Genomic DNA, 25,739 nt, shown 5'->3' with positions numbered 1-25,739 from the left:
CAGATGTTTGGAAAACTGCAAATGTTCTCCCCTTATTGAAAGGTGGTGATCCAATGGTGATCAATAATTACAGACCAATTTCCAAGCTCTCTATTTTAGCTAAAGTACTTGAAAGGCTGCTGAATGATCAAATCAAAGAATATTTAAGCTTGAACAACATTCTATCTCCTCACCAGTCAGGCTTTAAGAAGCAGCACAGTACAGAAACGGCTGCTTTGAAAGTATTGATAGACATTGTTGAAAGCTTGGACGCAAAGAGCTACTGTGGACCATGGCATTCTATGCCAGAAGTTATCCCATAGGCCTGTCCAACCAAGCTGTTGGTTGGTTTTCAAACTATCTGTCAAATTTAAACTAATGTGTACAATTCAGCGGTCTCTCTTCAAGCTTTCTTAATGTGCCCAGAGGTGTTCCTCAAGGTTCGGTCTTGGGACAATAAACAATCATTTACAATTTATATAAATGATGTGGGTCAAAGTATTGATGCCTCTGTACATCTACATGCAGATGATACTGTTCTATACTGTTGTGCTAGCACTGTTGCCCTTGCATTTGAACGTCTGCAGTCTGCTTTTGACACTTTTCAGTCACATCTGTTCCACCTCAGGTTGGTGTTAAATTCAGACAAGACAAAAGTCATGTTGTTTTCAAATAAGAAAAAGTTAACAACTGTTCTTCCCTGCATCATGTCTGCACAGCATAAGCCATTGAAGCTGTTAAAACCTTAAAACCTACAGATACTTAGGCATCACTATAGATGAAAACCTCTGCTTTAAACCTCATATTGACAATCTGTTAAGGAAACTGAAATTAAAACGGGGCTTCTTTTTTAGAATCAAGGCCTGCTTCTCCACAAGTGTGAGGAAACGGCTTGTAGCAGCCACATTTTTGCCGCTCTTGGACTACGGGGATGTTGTGTACATGAACGCCTCAGCTCACTCCCTTCATCTGCTGGACGCTTTTTACCATGGGGCTCTGAGGTTCATAACCAACTGTAAACCCCTCACACACCATTGCACGCTGTACTCTTTAGTCAACTGGACATCACTATCAATGCGCAGATCACTGCACTGGTAAAAAAAACTCATCTATACCGCTATGCTTGGACTGCTGCCCCTCTACATATCCACTCACACAAACAGTACAGCTATAGCCTACGATCTAAAAAAACCATCACTCTGTCCATCCCCTCAGTACGCACTGTGCTTGGGAAAAAAGCCATATCATACTCTGCCCCCTCGACCTACAACACACTTCAGCAGGATCTTAAGCTGACCAGTTTGATACCCATCACAGATTTTAAACTCATTTTAAAAAAGCTGGAGAAATCATCTGTGGGTGTTTGCACTTGCAATATCTGACTACTTTTTACGACGTTTTATTTGATTGTTGCCTCTGTGTTTAGTGTCCTGTCTGTATGTAACTTTGTGTGGTAGTGTTACCACTGAACAGGTCTCTCTTGAGAATGAGACATTGTGTCTCAATGAGATTCACCTGTATAAAAAGAAAACACCTTTTGCAGTGTGTATTCTGATTACACATGTTAATATAGGTAAATGCTAAACCAAATGTTGACCCAGAATACTTTAAAACTGGACGTCAAAGGAAATAAAGCAACCAGGACCCACCTAAAAGGGAATTATGATTTCATATGATGTTGTTCATTTTCCAATCGCACATTTTTAAATAAATGTTTACAATGCTGCCAACACTCTTACACTTAGCCTAGAGCTTTCAGCGCCCCTTACATCTGTTTGTTATTCCAGCCTTCCCTCTACTCTGCATGCTGTAAGCAAACCCATCAACCCAGAGCAAAGTTCAAGGCTTGCACTACGGTCTCCTCCATCGACTCAAATGTCCATGAATTTCATCTTTTAAAATGATGTTAAAACTTTACATTAGAAAGGCTTTTTTTTTAACGTGTAGAAATGTTTCACCTTAACAATGACACACATATTTTAGCCTGTGGAAAGAAAAAAAAGAATGTGTACTTGTAACACACAGGATGGCACATCAAATCATCATCTTTGAATCTGTTCCTCACTATTGATATCATATATGCACATTGCACAAACTAACTTTTAACATCAGCGATTGGATGGACTACTACATCCATTTAATAAATAACAAATACAAACATGGAATTATCTTGTCGTTTTTTCAAAGGTTATTCAGCTTGACAAATAAAACATCAGGCTTTGCAATGTCCCTATTTATGCCTGATTAAATGTTAAAGAAGCTGCTTTTTTTGCATAGATAGAAATGTGTGTTAATTGATTGTCGATGTCTTTTGCAGATATTAGTTTAAGCACAAAACAATTAAAAACCATTTAAATACGGCTGGGCAACATTGAGGTTATATTGAACACTGATTTAAGACTAGAGTTTCAGAAATCGGATATTGTAATAATATCACAAATGTTGTCTTTTCTCTTGTTTTGAAGGCTGCATTTCATGAGCGTCACTTTGTTAGGAAAGTGGTGGGGCCAATTTCTCCAGATATAACATCAGCATTGTAGAAGACTAAAGATGTCCCTCCCCTGGTTATTGAACCTCGAGCACCTGCATGAAAAACAAATGCATAGACCTCTGGACCACCACAGTGTTTTCAACAATTATAGGTCTTGCTGTGAGGTCATTTGGAGTGAACTTGTACCTTTATGCACACAACGAGCTCACAATGAATGGAGGACAGAACATGAAATAAGTAAAATAATTGATTAATTCATAAATACAGGAATACAAAAAATACAAGAATAAATAAATGTGTAAAAAAACAGAAAGAAATACATTTGGAAATAAAAATAGGAATAAATAAACACGTGAAAAAATTGGACAAATTGGAAAAATTGGACATTTCTGCATTTCATATACCAGAATATTCCCATTTATTCGCCTGTTTGCCCATTTAGTAATTATTATCCATATCACTTGTCATTATTTATTAAAATTACCATTGAGTAATTATTTTGTAAAAGCAAACTTTTGTAACCCTACTATAGCCGTCACTATATCGATATATATAGATATGTGCTCTTGGTATTTGGCAGTGGTGTAAATGACATACTCGAGTACTGTACTTAAGTACAATTTGATACATCAAAGCATACATAATTATAATTAAAACATGTAATTTATATATTATTCTGGAATGGGAGAATCTGAATAGTTGGTACTTTAAGTGTATTCTGATGCTAATGCTTTTCTACTTTACTTCAGTATAATTTTGCTTGTAACGGAGTATTCCTGTACTCTGGGACTTCTACTTTTACTGAAGTATAATATATGAGCACTTCTTCCATCTCTGGTATGTTGCGTTTCTTTGTATCCCCCAGTTCTACATGTATTTTCCGTGGCTCTTATTTTGAAGTTCGGGGACGAAGCCTCGCAGGAAGTGAGCTCCGTTGTTGTAGCTCTGCTCAGGCTGCTGGGGAGGAGGAAAGCTCTGGCTGTGATGCCGCTGGATGATGGCTGCTTTCGGGATCCTAAGTTACGAACACCGGCCATTGAAGCGGCCCCGACTCGGCCCTCCGGATGTTTATCCACAAGATCCAAAGCAGAAAGAGGTCAGAATTTACGATTTGCGGTCTAAAAACTACAATAACAAGGATTTTTGGAGAAAAAATTCCAGCCAAGAAGCTGCTCAAGCTAACAGAAGCTAGCCTGTGTAGCTAACAGCTATAGACGATTTGGGCCTAGCAATAACAATGAACAGCACCTAGTTGTCAGTTTGTTAGCTAGCTCGCCACTTGGAAAACAACCGGTTCGTTGGACAACATCGTTTGCTAAGCTAGCTCTTGTTTGGTAGATGCTATTCGGTTTGATACAAATTGCAACCAGCATTTAGCTTTGTGATGGAGAAACAATTTTCCTTCTTGATTGTGCGTGACTGGTTAATTGTTTGTTCGCTTGATGTTTTGATCCAACCAGTTGACGTTAGCTTAACCTGCACAGCTAACCATATGACCTGCGAGCTGTACATTAATTTAAGATAATGTCTTATCTGTGCTCAGTTTAAGATTGGAGTTTGGCCTAGCTGTGAAGAACTGCTAGCTCCTGGTCTATAATTAACCTTATCCAGGTCACACTCCAGGTTTTTCCTTCTCAAAAAGACAAATTCTCTCATTTGTATATATCTCTCATTTCTCAATTAAAAACTGTAAACTCAAATGTACATTTTATATTGTATTCAGTGTTTACATTTTGTGAGATTGATAGGCTGGCCTTTAATAATGTACACTGCCTTCAGTCCTGTATATTTATATCGTGTAATCAATAGATATGCTCTATAGATATATATCCTTCCCTATTGATATATATGTTCCCTTTTTTGTTTATCTTTAACTGCTGCTATATGTATCTTTACTGTTTTTTTATTGTATTATATTTTGTATTTATTTATTATTTTATTGGGCATTGGCTTATCTACTTGCTGCTGCAACAAAAAAAATAGTTGGATCAATAAAGTATATCTAATCTAGATGATAGTCTGTTGATGTAGAAGGAACACTTGCTTTACCTTTTGGGGTTTTGACAACGGTGATGCAAAACTCTCTAATGATGACATGTCATTAGAACTGCGTCCTTTTGACACCAGCAGTCTGCAGACCAAATAAGGCACATATGCTGATTTTCTCCAGCTAACACTATTCTGGCCTCAGAGATTATGAGATAATGTACATCAACAATATTAACTTTGAATAAAGTGATTTATTTTTCAAATGGGCATGGCTTTATTTTATATTTTAGCAACAAAGCAATTCAAATGTTTTCTCATAAAAAGGCTTTCATTTACAATAAAAATGGTTAGTAAAGGGTTGAATGGAATAAGAAAAATCGTAGGGTAAACATTAGACAGGTTAAAAATGCAAGAATTTGTATGAATTCAGTTCATAATACATAGATTTTAATGTGCACTAAAATATGTTTTACTTTCAGGATGAGTTGACTGCACTAAATGTGAAACAAGGATTCAATAACCAGCCAGCTGTCTCTGGTGATGAACATGGCAGTGCCAAAAATGTCAACTTTAACCCTTCAAAGGTAAGGCCTTTAGCTCAAGACCTACACTTTACGCCACTTCTAGTTATTTATTTATATTTGATTTAACAATCATTTATGTTTCCCTACAGATTAGTTCAAACTTCAGCAGCATCATCGCAGAGAAGCTGCGGTACAACACATTTCCAGACACAGGGAAACGTAAACCACAGGTCAACCAGAAAGATAATTTCTGGCTCGTCACAGCAAGGTCACAAAGCTCCATCAATAATTGGTTCACGGATTTAGCGGGGACTAAACCTCTGACACAGCTGGCTAAAAAGGTAAGATCCATGCATAAGTCTATAAAGCCTTTTTTGCTATATTATGCATTTTCTTTGTGTTAAACTGCCTGTATACTTTGCAATACGCTGGCCTCCTCTCTGCTGTGCTTTGTTTGGCTGGTCAATCGATGTGATTCTCTTCACATCAGTCTGTTTGCTCTGATTTCCTACTATTTACATTTGGAAGGGGCTGGGATTTCACCGAAACCAAAAATCTTCCAACCATGTCAATGACAAAGGAAATAAACGTAATGTAACTGGTTAGAGTACATAAATAAAAAAAACATTTTAGCTACATGATCACAATCACTGATAAGATCACATCCTACAAAACAAATGAAAATATGTTTAATTTTGGGTTTTTCTGTCATGAGTTAGTTTAGTGGCTGCCAAACCAAGATTAATACGATAATAAGATGCTAACATGTTGAGTGTTAGCATGTTGGATTCAAAGCTAAAGGTAGCATGTTACCGTTCCTAACTGTTGCTACTTTAAGTAAAAGATGCTACAATGCTATCCTGCTGTTGTCACAAGGCTAATAGCATACAGTTTCGCATTAAAAGTGTCTTTATACTGAAGAAAGCTATCCAAGACTAACGATGTGAACATTTGTCCTACCCTAATCAATCGTATAGAAAACATGATTTAGTGTTTGGACGTGTAATGAGCATCACAGCCTCAGGAGGGCCGCTAATGTTACTGTATACTTATATACACACTATACCTATAAATAATGCAGATATATCAGTACACATTCATTGTACAAACACCTCTTTTTTTTGCAACGTCTGCTATAAATCCCTTATTGTCTCTGAGCAAGGCTCAATAAATGTTTGCTGCAGGGACAGCCTGGGCAGATGTTGCTAACAGATTAGGTGAGGAGGGTCCTGAAGTGTATATCACCGCTTTCCGTGTAATTACTGAGAAAGCCAAAAATAGACAATGAACGTATGCGGTGATAAAAATGAAGAATTGCCCCGGACGGATCAATTTTACCATCACAAAAGAGAACAATGCAGAAAGGGTAAGTAATGCAGCGTTTGTTTACTTCTCGTTAAAACAAGTCTATTGTTTGTCTTGTTTGGGTGTATTGACCCAAAATACAATGAATGCTGTTGTTTGTTAGTGGAAACACGTTTTTATAGCTGTGTTGTTTATTTTTTGACTTGGAAGTCTCTTATTAGATTGAGGTATTTAATGTTCTAACAACAAATGTTTACTCTGTAAGTTTTCTTAAGTGACAACAAATAGGTGTTTAATTGTTACTACATCAGTTTAAATTAGAGGTGAGCTTTCTATTCATAAATGTATGAAAGCTCTGTATCATTTACAACTATGCAGTAGTTCATGTATTTTCTGTTGTTCCTGCTTGCGTTTGTACATACATGATGTATACATATTTGAATGTTTTCTCAGTACAATTAACAATGTCCTTTCTTTGTTTATTAATTACTTTGACGGATCACTTCCAGATTTCTCCTACTGGAACTACTCTATTCAGACCAAAGAAGAAGTAACATCAGGAAGTCAAAGCAGATGTGTTTGATTGATTTGTGGACTCCAGATTTTTTTTTTTAAATGGAAACAGGCAATGTTGGAAAGGAAATAAAATAGCAGACAATAACAGAATTGAGACAATTTAGAAGTAACATACACCAAATGTATTTGGTTTATTTCATTTTTTGATTTTCCCCTTTCCCTTTTAGACCTGTCTATTACACTGTCAGCTGTTTGGATGTTGTCTGTATTTTGATCTTCAAACTTCTAAATAAAGGACTTGACCTCGTGTTCTTTGCAGTTATTTTTTCCTGATGTTTGTGTTGACGAATTCCTTGTGTGATCACTCAACATTACTGATGTACATGAAATGTCTTTGTCCCAGGTTCCAATCTTTAGCAAAAAGGAGGAGGTTTTTGGATACTTGGCCAAGTACTCGGTCCCTGTCATGCGCTCGGCATGGATGATCAAAATGACCTGTGCTTATCACGCAGCCATCACAGAAACTAAAGTCAAGAAGAGGCATGTGATCGATCCCTGTATAGGTAAGCAAGAGAACATAATCGCCTGTTTTGAATAAGTGTTTTGAGATGTTTATCACCCTTTCTGCTCCCCTTCTATGGGATATTAGTTATTCAAGTTCTGCTTTTTAAGATGCTTTTTTGTGCTTTTTTCTGGTGTAGAATGGACTCAGATTATCACCAAGTATCTGTGGGAGCAACTTCAGAAGGTGGCCGAGTTTTACCGACAGTTTCCCAGTCAAGGCTGCAGCTCCCCCCTCCCCGCCACCCCTGCTGACGTGGAGACGGCCATGAAGCAGTGGGAATACAACGAGAAGCTCGCCATGTTCATGTTTCAGGTCCGTTCACATGTTTCAGCTGATGCATAGCTTGAATCAGAACGTTTTTTTCCTCCAGTGAAACATGCTCTTGTTGAAAGTTATTGCTGTGCTGAAAATATTGCTAGGGGCATTTCGAGACTTGGTAAGTAATATTATTATTTCTCTATGAGTTACATTACATTTAGCGAGAGTAGTGAAGGAAAAAATGCATAAAGGATAACATTATGTTTCTGATTTATGTTGTCTAACTCTGCCTCTGCATTTTTGACCTTCCTGCTCCCTTCATCCCTGTAGAGTAGACACATGTTCATCTACTTGACATTAAGATGCACTTGTGTTGATTTCTATCTTCAGGACGGTATGTTGGACAGACATGAGTTCCTCACGTGGGTGCTGGAGTGTTTCGAAAAGGTCCGACCTGGTGAAGATGAGCTTCTCAGACTTCTCCTTCCGCTTTTACTACAGGTATTACTCCCTCTCACCATTTAACCCTAACCCTAATTGCTTTTGGGAAACATGCCCTGCTGCTTACCATTCAAGCAGCTAGTCACACACTTGGTGCTGTGACAGACTTCTACAGCTGTCAACACTTCATCATGCACCAGTTGCGTGTGTTCGTCCACGGCACTTTAGTGGTGTTGACCTTTGCTGACAGATGCCCACTGGGGCCATAGCCGCTCATCTTGTTTCTCCCTCCAAAGTTGAGTGATGTTAATGGACACTGAGTGCTGGGGGTAATGCTGTGAATCTCTCTCTCGCCCCCCGCAGTACTCAGGGGAATTTGTACAGTCGGCTTACTTGTCACGGAGGCTGGCTTACTTCTGTACACGCCGCCTCAACCTGTTGCTAAGCGACGGGAGCCTAGGTCCCGGCACAGGAGGGCATCCAACCCATGGCATGTTGACGCAGCAAGGCAACGCCCTGCCCCCAACGCCCACCTCGCAGCCGACCGGAGGAAACCAGCTTCAGACGGCCTTCACAGACTTCTACATCTGCCCGCAGCACCGGCCCCTGGTGTTCGGCCTCAGCTGCATGCTGCAGGTATTCATTGTGACTCATGTAGGAAATATAAAAATAAAACCTTAGTTCATTCACCTATTTAATATTTCCCCCCCCTGTTTTTGTCCGATCAGAGCATAGTGCTGTGCTGTCCCAGTGCTCTGGTCTGGCACTACTCCCTCACAGACAGCAGGAACAAAACTGGTTCCCCCCTGGACCTGCTGCCAATCGCTCCGTCCAGTTTACCCATGCCCGGGGGCAACACTGCCTTCACACAGCAGGTACCTCCATCTCCGCTCACTGTACATCTCACTGTACATCTCACTGTACATTTGTATTTCTTTGTTTTTTTGGAAATGTTCTCAAAGAAGCAGTACAGAGTAATAGATTTTTCCCACCACACTCCATATACACATACTGTACTGTCCTTCCTACTTTCACAAATCTATGTATATATTGACATAAAAGTGATTAAAAGAAAATGGGTACATGTATAATAATGTCCGTATTCTTCCCTTAAGCGTTGCAGGAAATGACAGCTAATGACTGTTGAGTAGTTTAGAAATCAAAAGGAATTTGTCATACTAAAATATTCTCCCTACGGGATTTCCAGCTGTTTTTAAACCCTTCCAGTTTGTTCAGGGAATAATTGCACCGTTGCAAAAATATGAATTTCATTATGAAAACTGAAGTTAAAAATAAGAAACTAGTCAGACTGTTTTTGATTTGCTATGACCAAGTTTTCCTTCCTAAAATAACTTTGTCCTTGTCCCTCTTCTGCCAAATGCATTGTTGACTTCCCATTACAAAGGTGGGGTTTTTCTTGAGGGGTCAGGATAACGATTTCCAACCCTTTTTATTTGAACACAGGTTCGAACAAAGTTGAGAGAAATCGAGGAGCAAGTGAAGGAGCGAGGCCAGGCCGTGGAGTTCAGGTGGTCGTTTGACAAGTGCCAGGAGACCACCGCGGGTTAGAAACCGTTCCTATGTCTACCGCTCATGAGAACAGGTGTGTGAGGACAACAAGGTCAGTGTTGGAAATAACTCTTTGTTATCTGTTGCCAGGGTTCACCATCGGGAGGGTTCTCCACACCCTGGAGGTTTTAGACAACCACAGCTTTGAGAAGTCTGACTTTAACAACTCGCTGGATTCCCTGTACAACCAAATCTTTGGCTCGGGTCAGAGTAAAGAAGGACATGAGGTAAATATTGATTCTTTTTACCCTTTTCATATTTTCGACAACTGTAAATCCTGAGATATGTATATGCGTTTTTTTTTGTCCTGCTGTGATCAACAGATAATGAAATGTGGCTACAAACCTCTCCGTTTTTGCAGGATTGTCTTATAATAACACACGTTTCTGTCCAGATGTCGCCAGATGATGACGCCGTGGTGACCTTGCTGTGTGAATGGGCCGTGTGCTGTAAGCGTTCGGGCCGACACAGAGCCATGGTGGTGGCCAAGCTGCTGGAGAAGAGACAGGCTGAAATAGAAGCAGAGGTAAGAGAACCATTAACCTCTGTGTGACTCCGAAAAAACTGTTATCTCAGTGATTAACTAAATTACATTTCCTATGCTCTGGTAACAATGTAGCTAGTTGAACTCAGATTTCTTTTCTTCAGTGGATCTGTCCTACTATATACAGGGATGCAAACTTGTCACCTTTCGGCGAAATTTGCCGTTTTGAATCCATAATAGGTCGTTTGCGTGATTCATGTAGATTTGCAATAAAAATATTTTTGGGGTATGGGGGGGTCTGGGACCCGTAGTAATCTGCGGCCGTGAGCTGTCATGACACGCATGGTGTTCTTTTTTATATATATTATAATGAAGTGCGAGCTGTGTGCTCGAGTCTTCCTGCCTGTCGGCTCTGCTCATGGATGTATAATAAGCCTCTGCTGCTCCGAGATGATGGTCTAGCTTCAGCAGCTACATTACCTACGGGTGCGTTCGTTAATATTAACTGTGCGTCCGGAGTCACTGTGGCACAGACTGGACCGCTGGTGAACAGCTGTTAGAACGGGCGTTCAGGTGTTCAGAGCAGAGCTCCCTGTCGGAGCGGCAGAGCGTGATGTGAACTGAAAAGTTTTTCTGTGGCAATATTATTTAAGGAATCGTTGAGCTAGCTAGCTAGCATACATTGTCACTATCTGCTAACGTTAGCTTTAGCCTTCTATTTCGAATAGTTTTTTTCATAGGCTATAAACAGAGGTGGTATAAGTATATATATTGTACTTGAGTAAAAGTAGAAGCACTCAGATCTTGTACTAGAGTAAAAGTAGAAGCACACAGATCTTGTACTTGAGTAAAAGTAGAAGTACTCAGATCTTGTACTAGAGTAAAAGTAGAAGTACTCAGGTCTTGTACTTGAGTAAAAGTAGAAGTACTCAGATCTTGTACTTGAGTAAAAGTAATAATACCAGAGTGTAGGAATACTCTGTTACAGTAAAAGTCCTGCATTCAAAATGTTCCTCAAGTAAAAGTAGAAAAGTATTATCATCAAAATATAGTGAAAGTAGCGACAGTAAAAGTAGTCATTGTGCAGATTGGCCCATTTCAGAATAACATATATGATATGTTTTATAATGATTGATCATGAAAGTGTTCTCAAAGCTGGTAAAGGTGCAGCTAGTTTGAATGACTTTGTATACTGCAGGGTAGCTTGTGAATTCACTCCAGGTGGAACTAAAGTCTGATTTAACACTTGATTATATTTCACTTAATTCATCCACATCTGTGAAGTAACTAAAGGTATTAAATACATGGAGTGGAGTAGAAGTACACCATGTACCTCTGAACTGTAGTGGAGTAGAAGAACAAAGTAGCAAAACATTGAAATACTTAAGTAAAGTACAAGTATCTCAAAATTGTGCCCAAGTATAGTACTTGTTGAGTTTATGAACTTAGTTACTTTACACCATGTGGCTATAAAGATAGAAAGACCTAAGCCTTGCACAGAGGCCTGAAAATACATTTTCTAAATGCTCAACAGTGCTGCCAAAATGATAAACTGACTGCTAAACAATTAAAATACATGCTTTTATATATTTCTATTAGATGTGACTCTTTGGCGTTTCTGTTATTCTTAATACTGCTGCTTTAGTTGTTCTGACTGCTAAAATCCTCTATTATTCCTCATTTTAAAGCCGATATTCCGTGGGGTCGGGGGGCTCGGATCCTTGTCACCTTTTTCATACCTGATGAGTTTGCATCCCTGTATATAAGTCTATAACCAGTCATTTTTTTTGATGTAATGTCTACATGTTGTGCAATGGGTCAATGACCTAATTACAACGGGACTTGCTGTAGACGACTCTAAATCTGAATAAGAGAACTGTGATAATGTGTTTTCTACATTGAGCTAGGGCTACTCAATTAATCATATTTTAATCCCAATTACGATTTTGGCTTGCAACGATTATGAAAACAACATAATTGAAATAAAACGATTTTTTATTTTTTTATTTTGTTTTGTTGGTTTTTCAGTTGAATTATACTTAAAGTTCAGGGTAATCAACTGCTAAAAACCTACTGTTCAAATGTTTCTTTTTCAAAGTAAATGGATAATCGTTTTTAATAATCCAGATATCAATTATTGACCCAAATAATCGAGATTATGATTCTTGCCATAATCAAGCAGCCGTACATTGAGCACTCACCGGCTGTTTTCTGTGCGTTATGTGTATGTTTGCAGAGGTGTGGTGAGTCGGAGGTGGTGGATGAGAAAGGCTCCGTGTCATCCGGCTCCCTCTCAGCGGCCACAATGCCAGTGTTTCAGGATGTTCTGCTGCAGTTCCTCGACACTCAGGCCCCCACTCTCAGTGAGTCCTTTTTCCTACATTTCCTGTGGTTGTGATTCTCAAATGTGTCATCTTGATCTGATATTAAAGGACTTTCATATCCCTTTGTCTTCACCTCTTATTTCATTACCCAGGGCATATTTATTATAAATGATTTGGCTGTGGGAACCTGGTATTCAATTATTCAAATCCCTTTTCCCCTCTGCAGCGGAGCCTGGAAATGAAAGTGAGCGTGTGGAGTTCTCCAACCTGGTGCTGCTCTTCTGCGAGCTCATCCGTCACGACGTCTTTTCCCACAACATCTACATGTGCACGCTCATTTCCCGCGGCGACCTGGCTTCTGACTCGCACCTGCCGCGCCCGCGCTCCCCCAGCGACGAGCCCTCCGATGAGTCAGAGCGCAAGGAGCAGGACCCAGGCAGCAACGTCAAGATGGAGGCAAGCATCTGCTGTTAGAGTGTCGTGAGTCATTTGTGCAACAGTACTACAGTCACAGCGTGGTGTAAGAGGCTAACATGAGGTCGTTGCTTGTTCAACAGGATACCGGTCTGTCGGAGTCCATGGAAATCGATGCCAACTCCAGTGCTAATTTTGACGAGGTACACAAATCAGTTAACGTTTCATATTTCTTGGTTTCGTTTCAAATTAAAGTTTTTTTTAATTTTTTTATATATATATATGGAATTCCTCAAGTTATTAAATTTGCCTTGCAGATGTTCTCTCCTCCGATGCACTGTGAGTCTAAGGGGAGCCCCTCCCCCGAGAAGCCCGCTCCAGAGCAGGACAGCAAAGTCGGCATTAAGGACAAAGGCTTGGACCCGGCCTTCCCTCAACTGTATGAACAACCTCGCCACATTCAGTATGCCACTCACTTCCCCATTCCTCAGGTAAGAGAGCTCACTGCGTGGAAATAAAAAAAGAAATGACAAAACAAACTCCTACATATTTGTATGTTTTCTTGAGATAGCAAGGTTGTGGCTGCATTCCAAGTAAATGTCACAATTCTGTTGAATGTATTCCTCAGACCTTCTGTTTGTCCTGCTCTGCTGCATCCAGATAATGAGGATCTTCTCTGTCTTTTTGTCATTGCTCTCAGGAGGAGAGTGCCAGCCACGAGTGCAACCAGCGGTTAGTGGTCCTGTACGGCGTCGGCAAACAGAGAGATGAGGCCCGACACACTATCAAGAAAATTACCAAAGACATCTTGAAGGTGCTGAACCGCAAAAGCACAGCAGAAACAGGTAAATGTTCAAATATATGTTATCAGCTTTGACTGATAGTGTAATCTCTTTTATTTATCATTTACTCCTGTTTTACATGACCTTAGTTCTAGGCATGCAGTTTGGCTCCTAACTGCAATTTAAGATTAATATTCAGTTTCTTCTCCGCTACTTTTCATGTTTAATGATAACAATGTTATCAGTTAAATAGCGTTGACATTTTTAAATATGTTCCCTGGATTTTTTTGGATGCATAAAGTCTCATGAAAGAGATAATGTGTTACCCAGGGTTCTTACGGTCATTAACAACCTGGAAAAGTCATGGAAATTCAAAATGCTAATTCCAGGCCCTGGAAAAGTTATGGAAAACAATAGTTTTCCCAAAGTCATGGAAATGTAACTAAAGTTGCATCAAATATAATTTATATTTTAAATAGTAATACTATAATGATAATACATACTGTATCGCAGTGGTTCCCAACCTGGGGGGTGCCGAAGATCGCAGGGGGGGCGCCAGGCCTCAGATGATTTGGGGCCAAATATCATGTTTAGACTTTTTTTTTTTTTTTTACATATAATTGTAAAGCAATACATGATTGCCACTAAAAGCCTTGTCTCTACATTACAATAAAATATAAAAGAATAATTGATTAATTCATTTAAATAAAAATTCAATTGTGAGCTGATGACTTTCAACAATTCTCTTAACCCTTAGATGCACGAGTGAGTGGACCCTACACTCTTCAATAAGTGGGTCAAAAGGGACCCGTATAATATGTGTTTTTATGCCATTTTTGTCCTTTTGGTTAAGAAAAATCACTTGCATAATTAGTATTATATTTTGGTTCACACTAGAAATATTTTTATATTACATTTTTCACTATTTATAATTTTAGAAAAAAAAATTGCATTTTGAAAAAAAAACGAAATCCCATAGAATTACCCACTAGGAAGCTTGGGGTAGTAATACAAAAACTACCATTTCTTAAAATGTATACAATTTTTAAAATTTGAATGGCATGATATCCATAACATGTTTTTTGAGGAATAGCTGGAATATGAAATGATAAAAAAAAAAAATTACAAAGATACTCAAAAAAGACCCACGTATGGATCTAAGGGTTCAATGAAAAGCACCATTTTCCTTTACTTTAGATGCTTTTACAGCATTGTCTTTTATCAGCGAAGCTTCAAATCAAAGGAGGCTGGGAATAAGATAACAGACTCCATTTCACAGCTGGCCTGCTCGACAGACTGGAAAAAATACCGCTGACCAGTTATGAGTGGTTGCGCCCTCTTATTTTTATTGTCCTCTCTTTCCTTTATACGCAGGAGGGGAGGAAGGACAAAAGCGGAAAAGGAGTAAGCCCGAGGCCTTTCCCACTGCTGAAGATATCTTCGCCAAATTCCAGCACCTCTCCCACTTTGACCAGCACCAGGTCACCTCCCAGGTCAGATCAGGGAAACCCTTTCTCTCGTGACCTCGTGTGTCTCATGTTTAAGAGTATGTGGGAATATGTTAATTATTTAGGGACTAACCACAGGGTTGATTAATGCAAATAACTTTAGCAGCCTAATATAAAAGAGCTCCCAAGGTGACTCATTTGAATTTAAATGTGATTTGAATATATTTGGATTTCTCTTGAGATGCCTGAATACAATTTGAATATATAATGCACTTGGGTGACTGTCAATTAAAAATGCAGCAGGCTGTAACGGAGAATGTCGTTGATCCTTATATCAACACTGTCAAAATTACCCATGGATTATATAATAAGAATTACTTTGCAATTTAAAGTAATGCGCAATTAAATTTGCATGTTTAAGTTCCTTTAATTCAAGTTTAGCTAACAGCCATCCAGTCTCTACGGAGCAATACACATTTAAACATAGTTGCCATGTTTCGTCTTTAAATATTTTATGTATAAGATCAACTTTTCAATAGCACTAAAGTTAGGGCTGTCACTTATATGTTTATTTAGTGAATAGTTTGTCATTTGTTTCCTTTCTTGCATGAGAAGAGTAAAACCACTCTCCTAAGACTGTTAACTTTGAAGCTACAGCAAAAGGACTGTTAGCTTAGCATAAATACTGAAAACAAAGCAAACCGCTTGCCTGGGACTGTCCAAAGGTTACAAATCTGTAACCTTGGAAAAACTGCACAAACTTCAAAATGTTAAACTGAGAATAATTGCTTTTTCCAGGGTTTTCTGCTGTATTTTTTTTTTTTGGAGAGCTTTGTTGATGCGCAATTAATTCACTCTACCTGGCTAGCGGATTCCCCCTGTTTCCTGTCTTCATGCTAAGCTACGCTAATGTGCTAGTGGCGTAAACTTCATTGACATGGGTGTTTTCTCATCTAAGTCGCCAAGAAAGCAATTTGTGTAATTTGTATGTTAACATAACATTTAAATTGATATGTAGTCAATACACTCTGTTATTTAATCAGTTATTGTTGGTTTATAATAAACAATTCTGAGTGGAAATGAACTTGTTAAAAGTCCTTTTTGGTTCTTTCCGTTTGTTTTGCTCAAACAACATCATTCCAGTGGCTGACAAAATATGTTGGCATCGCTTAAATACTCCTGCCAAATGGAGTCAGTGTTGGAGCTCGGCTGAATGGCAGCATATGGTTCCGTCGCAGCCCAGTGTCGGAACAAGGACTGAAATATTGTTTTGCATTTTGCATGCTAATGATGTTTTGTGTGTGTGCAGGTGTCCCGAAATGTGCTGGAACAGATCAACAGCTTTGCCTTAGGGATGTCCTATCACCTGCCTCTCGTCCAGCACATCCAGTTCATCTTTGACCTCATGGAGTACTCTCTCAACATTAGTGGCCTCATAGACTTTGCTATTCAGGTATTTCATCACATAAATCTCTGTGTTGCACTGTTGCAGAAGCCTGTGACCTAAGAGTTTCATCGACATAACTACTCTGTAGCTATGTTCGTTTGACAAATAAAGAACCTTGAACCTTGTTTTATTCACAGTTGTTTATACAATCCACTGACTGTTTGTGTGTTTTTTGTAGCTTGTGAATGAATTGAGTCTGGTGGAAGCCGAGCTGCTGCTGAAGTCCTCCAGCCTGGTGGGCAGCTACACCACCAGCCTGTGTCTGTGTATCGTAGCTGTGCTGAGGAGGTACCACTCCTGCCTCATTCTCAACCCTGAGCAGACCGCACAGTGTGATGGGTACGTGACTTACACGCTTTGATGTTTGGCAACAGTATAGCTCAAAACCAGACGTGCTAGATATTAGTTTATGCCTTAATCTGGGATTTTTTTTAACTAACTGTGATTGAATTCGAACCCTAAAGGGATGTTTACAACAGTAAAGTTCTAATTCAATTAGTAAAAATGAAGTTTCAGGTTGTTCCGGCAAATTAACTAATTGTTAGTGGTTTGCTTTCTCTGAGCCTCATTCAAGTGTCTTGAATTAGTATTTTGATTGTCACAGGATTGCTGACATGGCACTTCCTGCACCAGCAGTTGTTTGAAATGCTGGTAATTTAGAAACTAAAGCTGATTCTGGCTTAAGCGTTAGCTAAATGCCTACGGTGTTAAAGAGAAAGAAAGCTCATATAAAGACTCTAATTAAAGTCATCGCAATTAAAAATGAAAGAAGTGCTAATAAAGAAACACTTAATGCTAAGCTATGTTAGTCACTGATGGCTGTAGCTTCATACTTACAGATATGAGAGTCGTTTCAGTCTTCTCCACTAACTCTGAGCAAGAAGGCAAAAAAGCCACACATGACTGACTTTACCTTTAAAACACGTGTTTGCTGTTCTCAGGTTGCGCATCGTGGTGAAAACAGGCGTGAACCCGGCTGACTGTTCCTCTGCTGAGCGCTGTATCTTGGCGTACCTGTACGACCTCTACACCTCCTGCAGCCACCTCAAGAACAAGCTTGGCGAGATCTTCAGGTACAAATACATTTTCACCTATATGAATATACAGGATATATGTATTTTTTGGAGAATGTCTGTAATGTCTGTAAAACCTTTAATTTTTCATTTAAATGTATTTTTGTTTTCAAATGTATATGCAATTTACATCTACACATTTGTATAATATTTGCAACCACTGGTCCAGGTTTCCTTATAATTGCTTCTATGGATCAGTTGTGTACAGTTAATATACTCTCTCCAAACGTAATTTGGTTGTCTGTGTTTAACTTTCTGCGATGTATTGTTGATTCTTCTCTGTTGTCAGTTTGATAAAAGCCCTTGTTCTCCCCTTTGTGTTCCCTCAGTGAGTTCTGCTCCAAAGTGAAGAACTCCATCTACTGCAACATCGACCCTTCAGACTCCAACATGCTTTGGGATCCTGTGTTCATGATGGAGGCCATCGCCAACCCCTCGGCTCACAACTTTAACCACTCCATGGTGGGGAAGATCCTCAACACCAGCCCGGCCAACCGCTACAGCTTTGTGTGTAACGTGCTGATGGATGTGTGTGTGGACCACAGAGACCCGGAGAGGTGCGTGCTATGAATGTCATTATGTTGCATGTGTTTATGGCTCTGACCGCTTCACGTTTCCTCTCGTGTGTGGACTGTCCTTATATGTCATGTATTGATCTTTCAGGGTGAACGATATTGGGATCCTGTGTGCAGAGCTGACGGCGTACTGCCGCTCTCTGAGTGCAGAGTGGCTCGGGATCCTCAAGGCTCTCTGCTGCTCCTCCAACAATGGCAACTGTGGCTTCAATGACTTGCTGTGTAACGTAGATGTAAGTTGTGGTTTCATAACTCTCTAGATTGGATTTGTGACGCAAAGGTTTAATAGGAGTCCCAACAGAGTAATTCTTGCACCTATTCTTTATAAACTATGGCTGTTACTATTATTTGCGCTAACGTGGCTGAAAATCAGTTCAGTTGTATTTTTTGTAACTCATTTCGAAGTCGGCCAAATATGTTTCCCGTATTTAGTAGTTCTCTGATTACAGCAGATGTATTAATCCTGCATCATCATTTATAAATCCCCTCTCTGTTCTCCTTCAGGTTAGCGATTTGTCCTTCCATGATTCCCTGGCAACCTTCGTAGCCATTCTCATTGCGAGACAGTGCCTGCTCCTAGAAGACTTGGTTCGCTGTGTGGCCATTCCTTCTCTCCTCAATGCAGGTACGGATATTTTAATCTCCTCTCATTACACTACACATTGTCTCCTTGGGTTCATCGGATAAACGGTTGCGCAGAAAAAAGAAGGACATGCAAACATACATACATACAGAGACTTCCATTTTACCCGAGTGCATCAGCTTGGCCTGTAGGCAGGAACCCCCGGCTGTATAGTGCATTACTTCTGTCAGAGAGGAGAGTTAACGCAGCGTATTTGATCTGGATCCATGAAGCCTCGTTGCGTTTTGTGCGCTTGCCAGAGAAGTGCCTCCCTCTCCCCACTGTTAATCTTTTCCCTCCCAGCTTGGAGACAAAGCCCCATTCAGCCGTGCTGTTTGGTTGGGTTTGGCTCATTTTATAACACAACTACACATGCCAAATGCCAACAGCTCTCTCTCAACAGCTTGTGGTAAACGCTTTGTTCTCACTTCCTCTTTCACAACAACAGCTCTATGAATATTCCACTTTATCCTCACTGATGATAGGTCTTATATCTAGAACAAGGTTTAAATGTAGTCTTACTCTAATATGTAGATTGTGTTGCACCTCTAGAAATGTGACCCCAAGATATGTGATGTTAAATCATTCAGCGCTAATTAATACATTTGTGTTCCAAATCTCCCTCAGCCTGCAGTGAGCAAGACTCTGAGCCGGGAGCCCGACTCACCTGCAGGATCCTGCTGCACCTCTTCAAGACGCCGCAGCGCAACCCCGTGCCCCAAGATGGTGTGAAGTCAGGTAGGAAACACAACCAGAATAGTTTCCTATTATTTCAACACGTCTTATGTTCCTACCTTGTTAAAGTTTTATCTTACACTGGTGTTAGGCGTGTGGTGCAGTGGGTTGTGCGTTGGTGTTGGGATCAGGGGGTCACAGGTTCAAACCCCACTGCAGTCAGCATGTCGTTGTGACCCTGGGCAAGACACTTCACCCCAAATTGCTCCTGTGGGGATTGCCCATTGCCCAGTATTGAGTCTAAAAGATTCTATCAAGTGACATGTAATGTAATGTGCTATGTCTTTTCAGATAAATCCTCCGTTGGTATCCGGTCGTCGTGTGATCGCCACCTTCTCGCTGCTTCTCAGAACAGCATAGTTGTTGGAGCAGTATTTGCTGTCCTTAAAGCTGTCTTTATGCTGGGTAAGAGTCTATGTAGTGCTGTCACTCCAACAAGTTTAAGGTCAGAACCTGTTGTATGAAAAACGACGATGATAAGTTAGATGTTCTGCTGTCCGGTTTTCAGAGGCCTCATGTCAGGATTTAATCGAAATATTGAAGGGTTTGGATGGTATGCGATTTTTATCGCGTTAAATTGATCGGGGATTGAATACGCTGTAAAAGCATACCACTATTGTAGTAAAAAAAAAAAAAAAACCTGATAAAAAAAAAAAAAAAAAACATAAAGAAATTAACATGAACATACAAATACCAGACTCACATGATGTTGCTATATAAGATTTATGAAGACCTTTTTTATTTATTTTAAAGTTTATTTTTCACTAAAAGGATGTTCGAAAATGTGTCTACCTTTTTGATTCGAAAACACACATGTATAAACAACCAACATGTAAGGATGAGTGATCCTGTATGTTTAACTGCCATGAAATCCTATTAGGCATATTTCATTTCATTACAGAAAAAATATCTTGAATGACAATTATGTGACCTGATGATTGTGACATTTCATATCACCCCGTGTCTAATTAACACAGTGTGAAAACCCTGTATGCTCTATGACATACCGGCTGGTGACAGTGATCCTCCTCCGTGTTGTTTAGGTGATGCTGAGCTGCGAGGCTCAGGACTGTCGCACCCGGCTGGCCTCGACGACATATCTGAAGGGCGCAATGTCTCCATAGAAACGGCCAGCTTGGATGTTTATGCAAAATATGTTCTGAAGACGATCTGCCAGCAGGTGAGAATATAAGCACCATTTATAGAACAAGACATGATTATGAAAATAACATCGTTAACATTTTAAATAGAAAATGAATTAATCAGAAACAAATGTCTTTTTACCCGCACTGAGCTAAGCGCGTCTCTCGTGCCAGAAATGTTGTTCTCTCCGTCTAAAGGATTTTGTGGGAACATGAACAATGAACTTTCTATTTCTGCTCACATAAGCACTCCTGCTCTTCTGTGCTATTTGTATATGCAGCTAGCCATATAAGCATAAAAAGTGTGAATGAGATCATTTCTGCACCAGATGTCACTTATGGCACATAGATACGAAGGCCAAAAAGAGAACTGGCAGCAGTTCTGACGTCTGGACTTACTCTGAGACCTCAAGAGACTTCAAACACATTTCCTACCCAGAAGAAACTCTGGCAGTTCTATTCCTGAGAAATGTGCCCTGTTTTGTTTTCATCATCACCCGTCCAGCTTACGTAAAGCCTGTTTTGCATGACTCATGAGTTATGAGTTACTTAAGCTGGAGGGTCATTGAAGTTTTTGACCTTTGTCACATTTCTCACTCTGACACATATTTCTCCCTCGTTGTGTCTTGCAGGAGTGGGTTGGAGAGCGCTGCCTGAAGTCTCTGTCTGAGGACAGCAGTGCCCTCCAGGACCCGGTTCTGGTGAACATTCAGGCCCAAAGGCTCCTGCAGCTCATCTGCTATCCACACCGCCAGCTGGACAGCGACGAGGGTGACAACCCACAGAGGCAGCGAATCAAACGCATCCTACAGGTCAGGAATAATCTCTCATGCAATAAAGATGATTTAGTTGCGAGAGACGTGTTGGTTTTAAAAACAAAAGGGTAAGCCTTGACCTTGGTTATTCTCTTAAAATAAAAATAACTTGAATCTGCTATGAAGTTGCCCCTTTTGATGTTTTGCTGCCCTCTCCTGGCTGACTCAGGGATTGAGGAAATGTTTTCACCAGTGCAATAAACTATGAATACTTATAACTGGATGTTGAGAAGAAAAAGGCAGAAACGTTCATGATGAACACTACTTTTATTTCGTAGAATATGGACCAATGGACGATGAGACAGTCGTCCCTGGAGCTGCAGCTGATGATCAAACAGAGCACAAACAACGTAAGTAGCTGTTTTCTATTCATCTTTTGAAGAAGAAAAAACTACACGTCTTCTTCAAATGGAAATGAAAAACCCCTCGTTTCTTTTCCGATAGGAGCTCTACTCACTCTTGGAGAACATAGCCAAGGCCACCATAGAGGTGTTTCAGAAATCAGCAGAGATGAACAGTAACCCCTCAGGGAACGGAGCAGCGGCACAAGGTGGCTCCGGATCCAACAGCACCGCGAGCAAGATGAAGCCAATTTTAAGGTATGTTGGTTGAATTAGTCATTTCGACGCCATTTATAATCTCATACATCTTTGGCAATAGATCACATTTTAAGCTTAACACTTCTTTGGCTTGAAACTAAGCAATGTTGGAATCTAACATGTGGTGTTTGCACTGTGCCGCAGCTCCTCTGAGCGGTCAGGTGTGTGGCTGGTGGCTCCGTTGATAGCCAAGCTGCCCACCTCAGTCCAGGGTCACGTACTGAAGGCAGCAGGAGAGGAGCTGGAGAAAGGACAGCACCTCGGCTCTTCATCTCGCAAGGAGAGGGACAGGCAGAAACAGAAAAGGTTGGTGGCACATTTCTGTAACGCTGTAATAAATTAGATTATATTTATTCTGGTACAAGAGGAAATGTTTATGCAAATAGAGAGGCTATTAGAGGTTGCAAAAAAACTACCTTTGGGTATTCAGGGTTTCCGCGGGGTCTTAAAAAAGTTAAGGCTATTCAAAAGTATTAAACGGCATTTTCCAAGGTATTACATTTTGTAGCTTGTTTTCAATAAGTATATAAATGGTCCAAAGAGGTTGTATTCTACAGTCTGCCTGAATGTAATCATTGCGTAGGTGTGTAGTGTGATTCTGTGGAGTTTATTTATGGCATCCCGTTGGATTTTACGTCATCTGTACAGGACATCGCACGCTCACTGCTTGATAGCGAGCGAAGGTCCGTTTACGCCGGTTGCTAAGCAACATCGTTATGGGGAAATGCAAGTTTGCGTCCAAATGGTTGGAAGATAAGGAGGAAGGACAATCAATACTGTATATAGTGAATGTGAGGTTAAGTGCGTCGCCAATGTAACCGGTTAAAACTCAAAGTGGCGATGAGGTCTTAAAATGTTTGGAAAGGGTCTTTAAAAAGGTCTTAAAAGGTTTTACATTTGACTTCAGGATTCCCTCATATACCCTGTTATTATTTACATTATGTATTTCCCTTTTCAGTATGTCTCTGCTGAGCCAGCAGCCATTCTTGTCCTTGGTGCTGACCTGCTTGAAGGGGCAGGACGAACAGAGGGAAGGCCTTCTCACCTCCCTGTATAGCCAAGTGCAGCAGATAGTGACCAACTGGAGAGAAGACCAGTACCAGGACGACTGCAAGGCGAAGCAGATGATGCACGAGGCTCTGAAACTGCGACTCAATCTTGTAAGAACTTCTTCCTCACCACGACCAGCTTTACTGCTAACATCCCTGGCTATATAGAATGTTACACGAAGTTGTCATTATTGTGTACCAAACATTAGATTTGATTAAACATGTAAGGTGACTGACAGTACTGTTTCTCTCCTATCAAGGTGGGGGGCATGTTCGACACGGTGCAGCGCAGCACCCAGCAGACCACTGAGTGGGCGGTCCTACTTCTTGACATCATCAGCAGCGGCACGGTGGACATGCAGTCCAATAAGTGAGTGTTGACAAAAGAGACACTTCACACATTATTTCCCTGATTGGACACTTTGGTTATTATTTTCCAGTTGAATGATCCGTCACTTGATCTGCATGGCTCTGATGTTTGCGTCTCTCCAACAGTGAGCTCTTCACCACAGTGTTGGACATGTTGAGTGTTCTGATTAACGGCACGCTGGCTGCTGACATGTCCAGCATCTCTCAGGGCAGCATGGAGGAGAACAAGAGAGCCTATATGAACCTGGTCAAGAAGCTCAGGGTAAGAACTGCACAACCTTTTTTTTAACCCATAGCCAAGTTGTGTAAAGATACGGTCCTATTTCGAAAGATGTAGTGCTTATATTGTATTTACAGTTGTTGCTGTGCAGTTTTTTGCACGTCTATTCATTCTGTTTTGAGGCAGGTATTCCTTCATAGTTGCAGATAAATATTAGGGTACTATAAGTAATATACTACTTGTAGAATCATTTCAGTGGTAGGTTGTTTCTGACTCATGTGATTTAAACATTTACAACAACTCCAAAACATTGTAAAGTCCAAGAGGAAAAATATAGATAGAAGTTCAAAATAAAAAATGTCTAACAAAAGTAAGACATCTTTGAACTACATATGTCTTGATCATGCGATTAACCTGCATGCCAGCACGTTTCTTAAATAATATGCTAATGTCTAAATGAGACGAAAACATAACTTGGTCATTGTTGAGTCCTTTTCATGAACATTTTACATAAACATCCTGTTCTTACTTTATTCTTACAGAAAGAGCTTGGGGATCGGCAGTCGGAAAGTTTGGAAAAGGTTCGCCAGCTCTTGCCACTGCCCAAGCAAACCCGTGATGTCATCACCTGTGAACCTCAGGGCTCACTGATCGACACCAAGGGGAACAAGATCGCTGGATTTGAGAAGGAGGTACGTGGTTCCTCACACGCTGATGTGACTTTACATCTACTTGCAAAGTGACACACATCAATGACATCACTATGATTTGTACTTTACAGTGAAACTAGAATGTTATTTATCTTGTAAACCGTATTATGTTGCATTGCTCACTGTTCAAAATGATTAAGTAAATGGTTAAGTAACAGGAAAACAATATCAACTGTTTCCCTTATTCCTACGGTGGCTGAGAGGTGCAATAGATAATTACAAAGTGTGAAACACTTTAACAAAGCTTGAGACAAATTTACATTTTATAAAACAAAATTACATTAGCAAAAAACTTTTACCAAAGAAGAAACTAATTAACAAGATGTGAAACACTTTTACAAAGCTAGAGGCACATTTACAAGTGCCGAAAAACTTTAACATTTGCCGAAACACACTCTAACAAACAAGAGCATCAAACCGGAAAGGGAATGCCCATCATACCAGTTGTGACGTGCAAGTGATTGACACAAACTTAAGTTTGTTTTGGCGGATAAACCGCCGGTACCTATGGACGGTACGAGTGTGTTTATGGTTGTTAAACATGTTTTGTCTGTTCTGTGGAAACCACCTGGGCCTGGTGACATGCTTTTGCTCATCACGATATATTCTCTCTTGCGTAAGAGATACGCTCTCGTGCACACGAGAAAGTTACAGGTTCGCCAAGTAGGAAGTGGAGCTGTGCCTTATTACGCACAGCTGTTCGCTGGGTTTACCTTCATTAGACAGCTAAAGAGCGACTGCAGGCTGCTTCGTTATAACCACACACACACACACACACACACACACACACACACACACACACACACACACACGAATAATTGTGTGTGTGTGTGTGTGTGTGTGTGTGTGTGTGTGTGTGTGTGTGTGTGTGTGTGTGTGTGTGTGTGTGTGTGTGTGTGTGTGTGTGTGTGTGTGTGTGTGTGTGTGTGTGTGTGTGTGTGTGTGTGTGTGTGTGTGTGTGTGTGTGTGTGTGTGTGTGTGTGTGTGTGTGTGTGTGTGTGTGTGTGTGTGTGTGTGTGTGTGTGTGTGTGTGTGTGTGTGTGTGTGGCATTTGTTTTCAGAAGATATTCATTGCTATCGGGATGTTAAGAGCATTCCATGGAATATAACAAAAAGTGTATCTGGAGCCGGTTTCTCAAACTTACCTACCCCACCTTTAAGTATTCACAATGTCTGCAGACTGTTAATCATGTACCAACTGGTTGAATGGCTGTGGTTGAGTATAGTTCCATATTTAAAGAGGTATAGGCAGAGGGTGTGCGGAAGGGGCTTATGGGATGTGAGAATATTGTTG

General features: G+C 40.3%; 1 protein-coding gene across 2 annotated transcripts in view; it reads left to right on the top strand.

The window, feature by feature from the left end:
* Positions 1–3,393: 3,393 nt before the first annotated feature.
* Positions 3,394–25,739, top strand: part of med12 (mediator complex subunit 12) — a 30,812-nt gene continuing 8,466 nt past the window's right edge. Inside the window, exons 1-34 of one of the 2 annotated variants that reach the window (XM_079672733.1) lie at positions 3,394–3,566; positions 4,939–5,043; positions 5,133–5,324; positions 7,208–7,367; positions 7,506–7,681; positions 8,018–8,128; positions 8,432–8,704; positions 8,797–8,943; positions 9,533–9,632; positions 9,728–9,864; positions 10,032–10,163; positions 12,358–12,484; positions 12,672–12,901; positions 13,003–13,062; positions 13,177–13,350; positions 13,560–13,704; positions 15,016–15,134; positions 16,399–16,542; positions 16,715–16,875; positions 17,478–17,609; positions 17,939–18,166; positions 18,273–18,417; positions 18,689–18,809; positions 19,434–19,544; positions 19,833–19,946; positions 20,585–20,721; positions 21,316–21,495; positions 21,777–21,848; positions 21,943–22,097; positions 22,242–22,403; positions 23,056–23,257; positions 23,407–23,516; positions 23,642–23,777; positions 24,278–24,427. In XM_079672733.1, the coding sequence (XP_079528859.1) occupies positions 3,465–3,566; positions 4,939–5,043; positions 5,133–5,324; positions 7,208–7,367; positions 7,506–7,681; positions 8,018–8,128; positions 8,432–8,704; positions 8,797–8,943; positions 9,533–9,632; positions 9,728–9,864; positions 10,032–10,163; positions 12,358–12,484; positions 12,672–12,901; positions 13,003–13,062; positions 13,177–13,350; positions 13,560–13,704; positions 15,016–15,134; positions 16,399–16,542; positions 16,715–16,875; positions 17,478–17,609; positions 17,939–18,166; positions 18,273–18,417; positions 18,689–18,809; positions 19,434–19,544; positions 19,833–19,946; positions 20,585–20,721; positions 21,316–21,495; positions 21,777–21,848; positions 21,943–22,097; positions 22,242–22,403; positions 23,056–23,257; positions 23,407–23,516; positions 23,642–23,777; positions 24,278–24,427 (4,950 nt within the window). In that variant the 5' untranslated portion in view covers positions 3,394–3,464. Of the gene's footprint in view, positions 3,567–4,938; positions 5,044–5,132; positions 5,325–7,207; positions 7,368–7,505; positions 7,682–8,017; positions 8,129–8,431; positions 8,705–8,796; positions 8,944–9,532; positions 9,633–9,727; positions 9,865–9,998; positions 10,164–12,357; positions 12,485–12,671; positions 12,902–13,002; positions 13,063–13,176; positions 13,351–13,559; positions 13,705–15,015; positions 15,135–16,398; positions 16,543–16,714; positions 16,876–17,477; positions 17,610–17,938; positions 18,167–18,272; positions 18,418–18,688; positions 18,810–19,433; positions 19,545–19,832; positions 19,947–20,584; positions 20,722–21,315; positions 21,496–21,776; positions 21,849–21,942; positions 22,098–22,241; positions 22,404–23,055; positions 23,258–23,406; positions 23,517–23,641; positions 23,778–24,277; positions 24,428–25,739 lie in introns of both variants that reach the window. The other variant, XM_079672732.1, reaches the window with a different exon arrangement.

The sequence above is a fragment of the Notothenia rossii genome (genome assembly GCF_949606895.1).
Source record: "Notothenia rossii genome assembly, chromosome: 3".
Lineage (NCBI taxonomy): Eukaryota > Metazoa > Chordata > Actinopteri > Perciformes > Nototheniidae > Notothenia > Notothenia rossii.
This window is presented reverse-complemented; position numbering and strand designations above follow the sequence as displayed.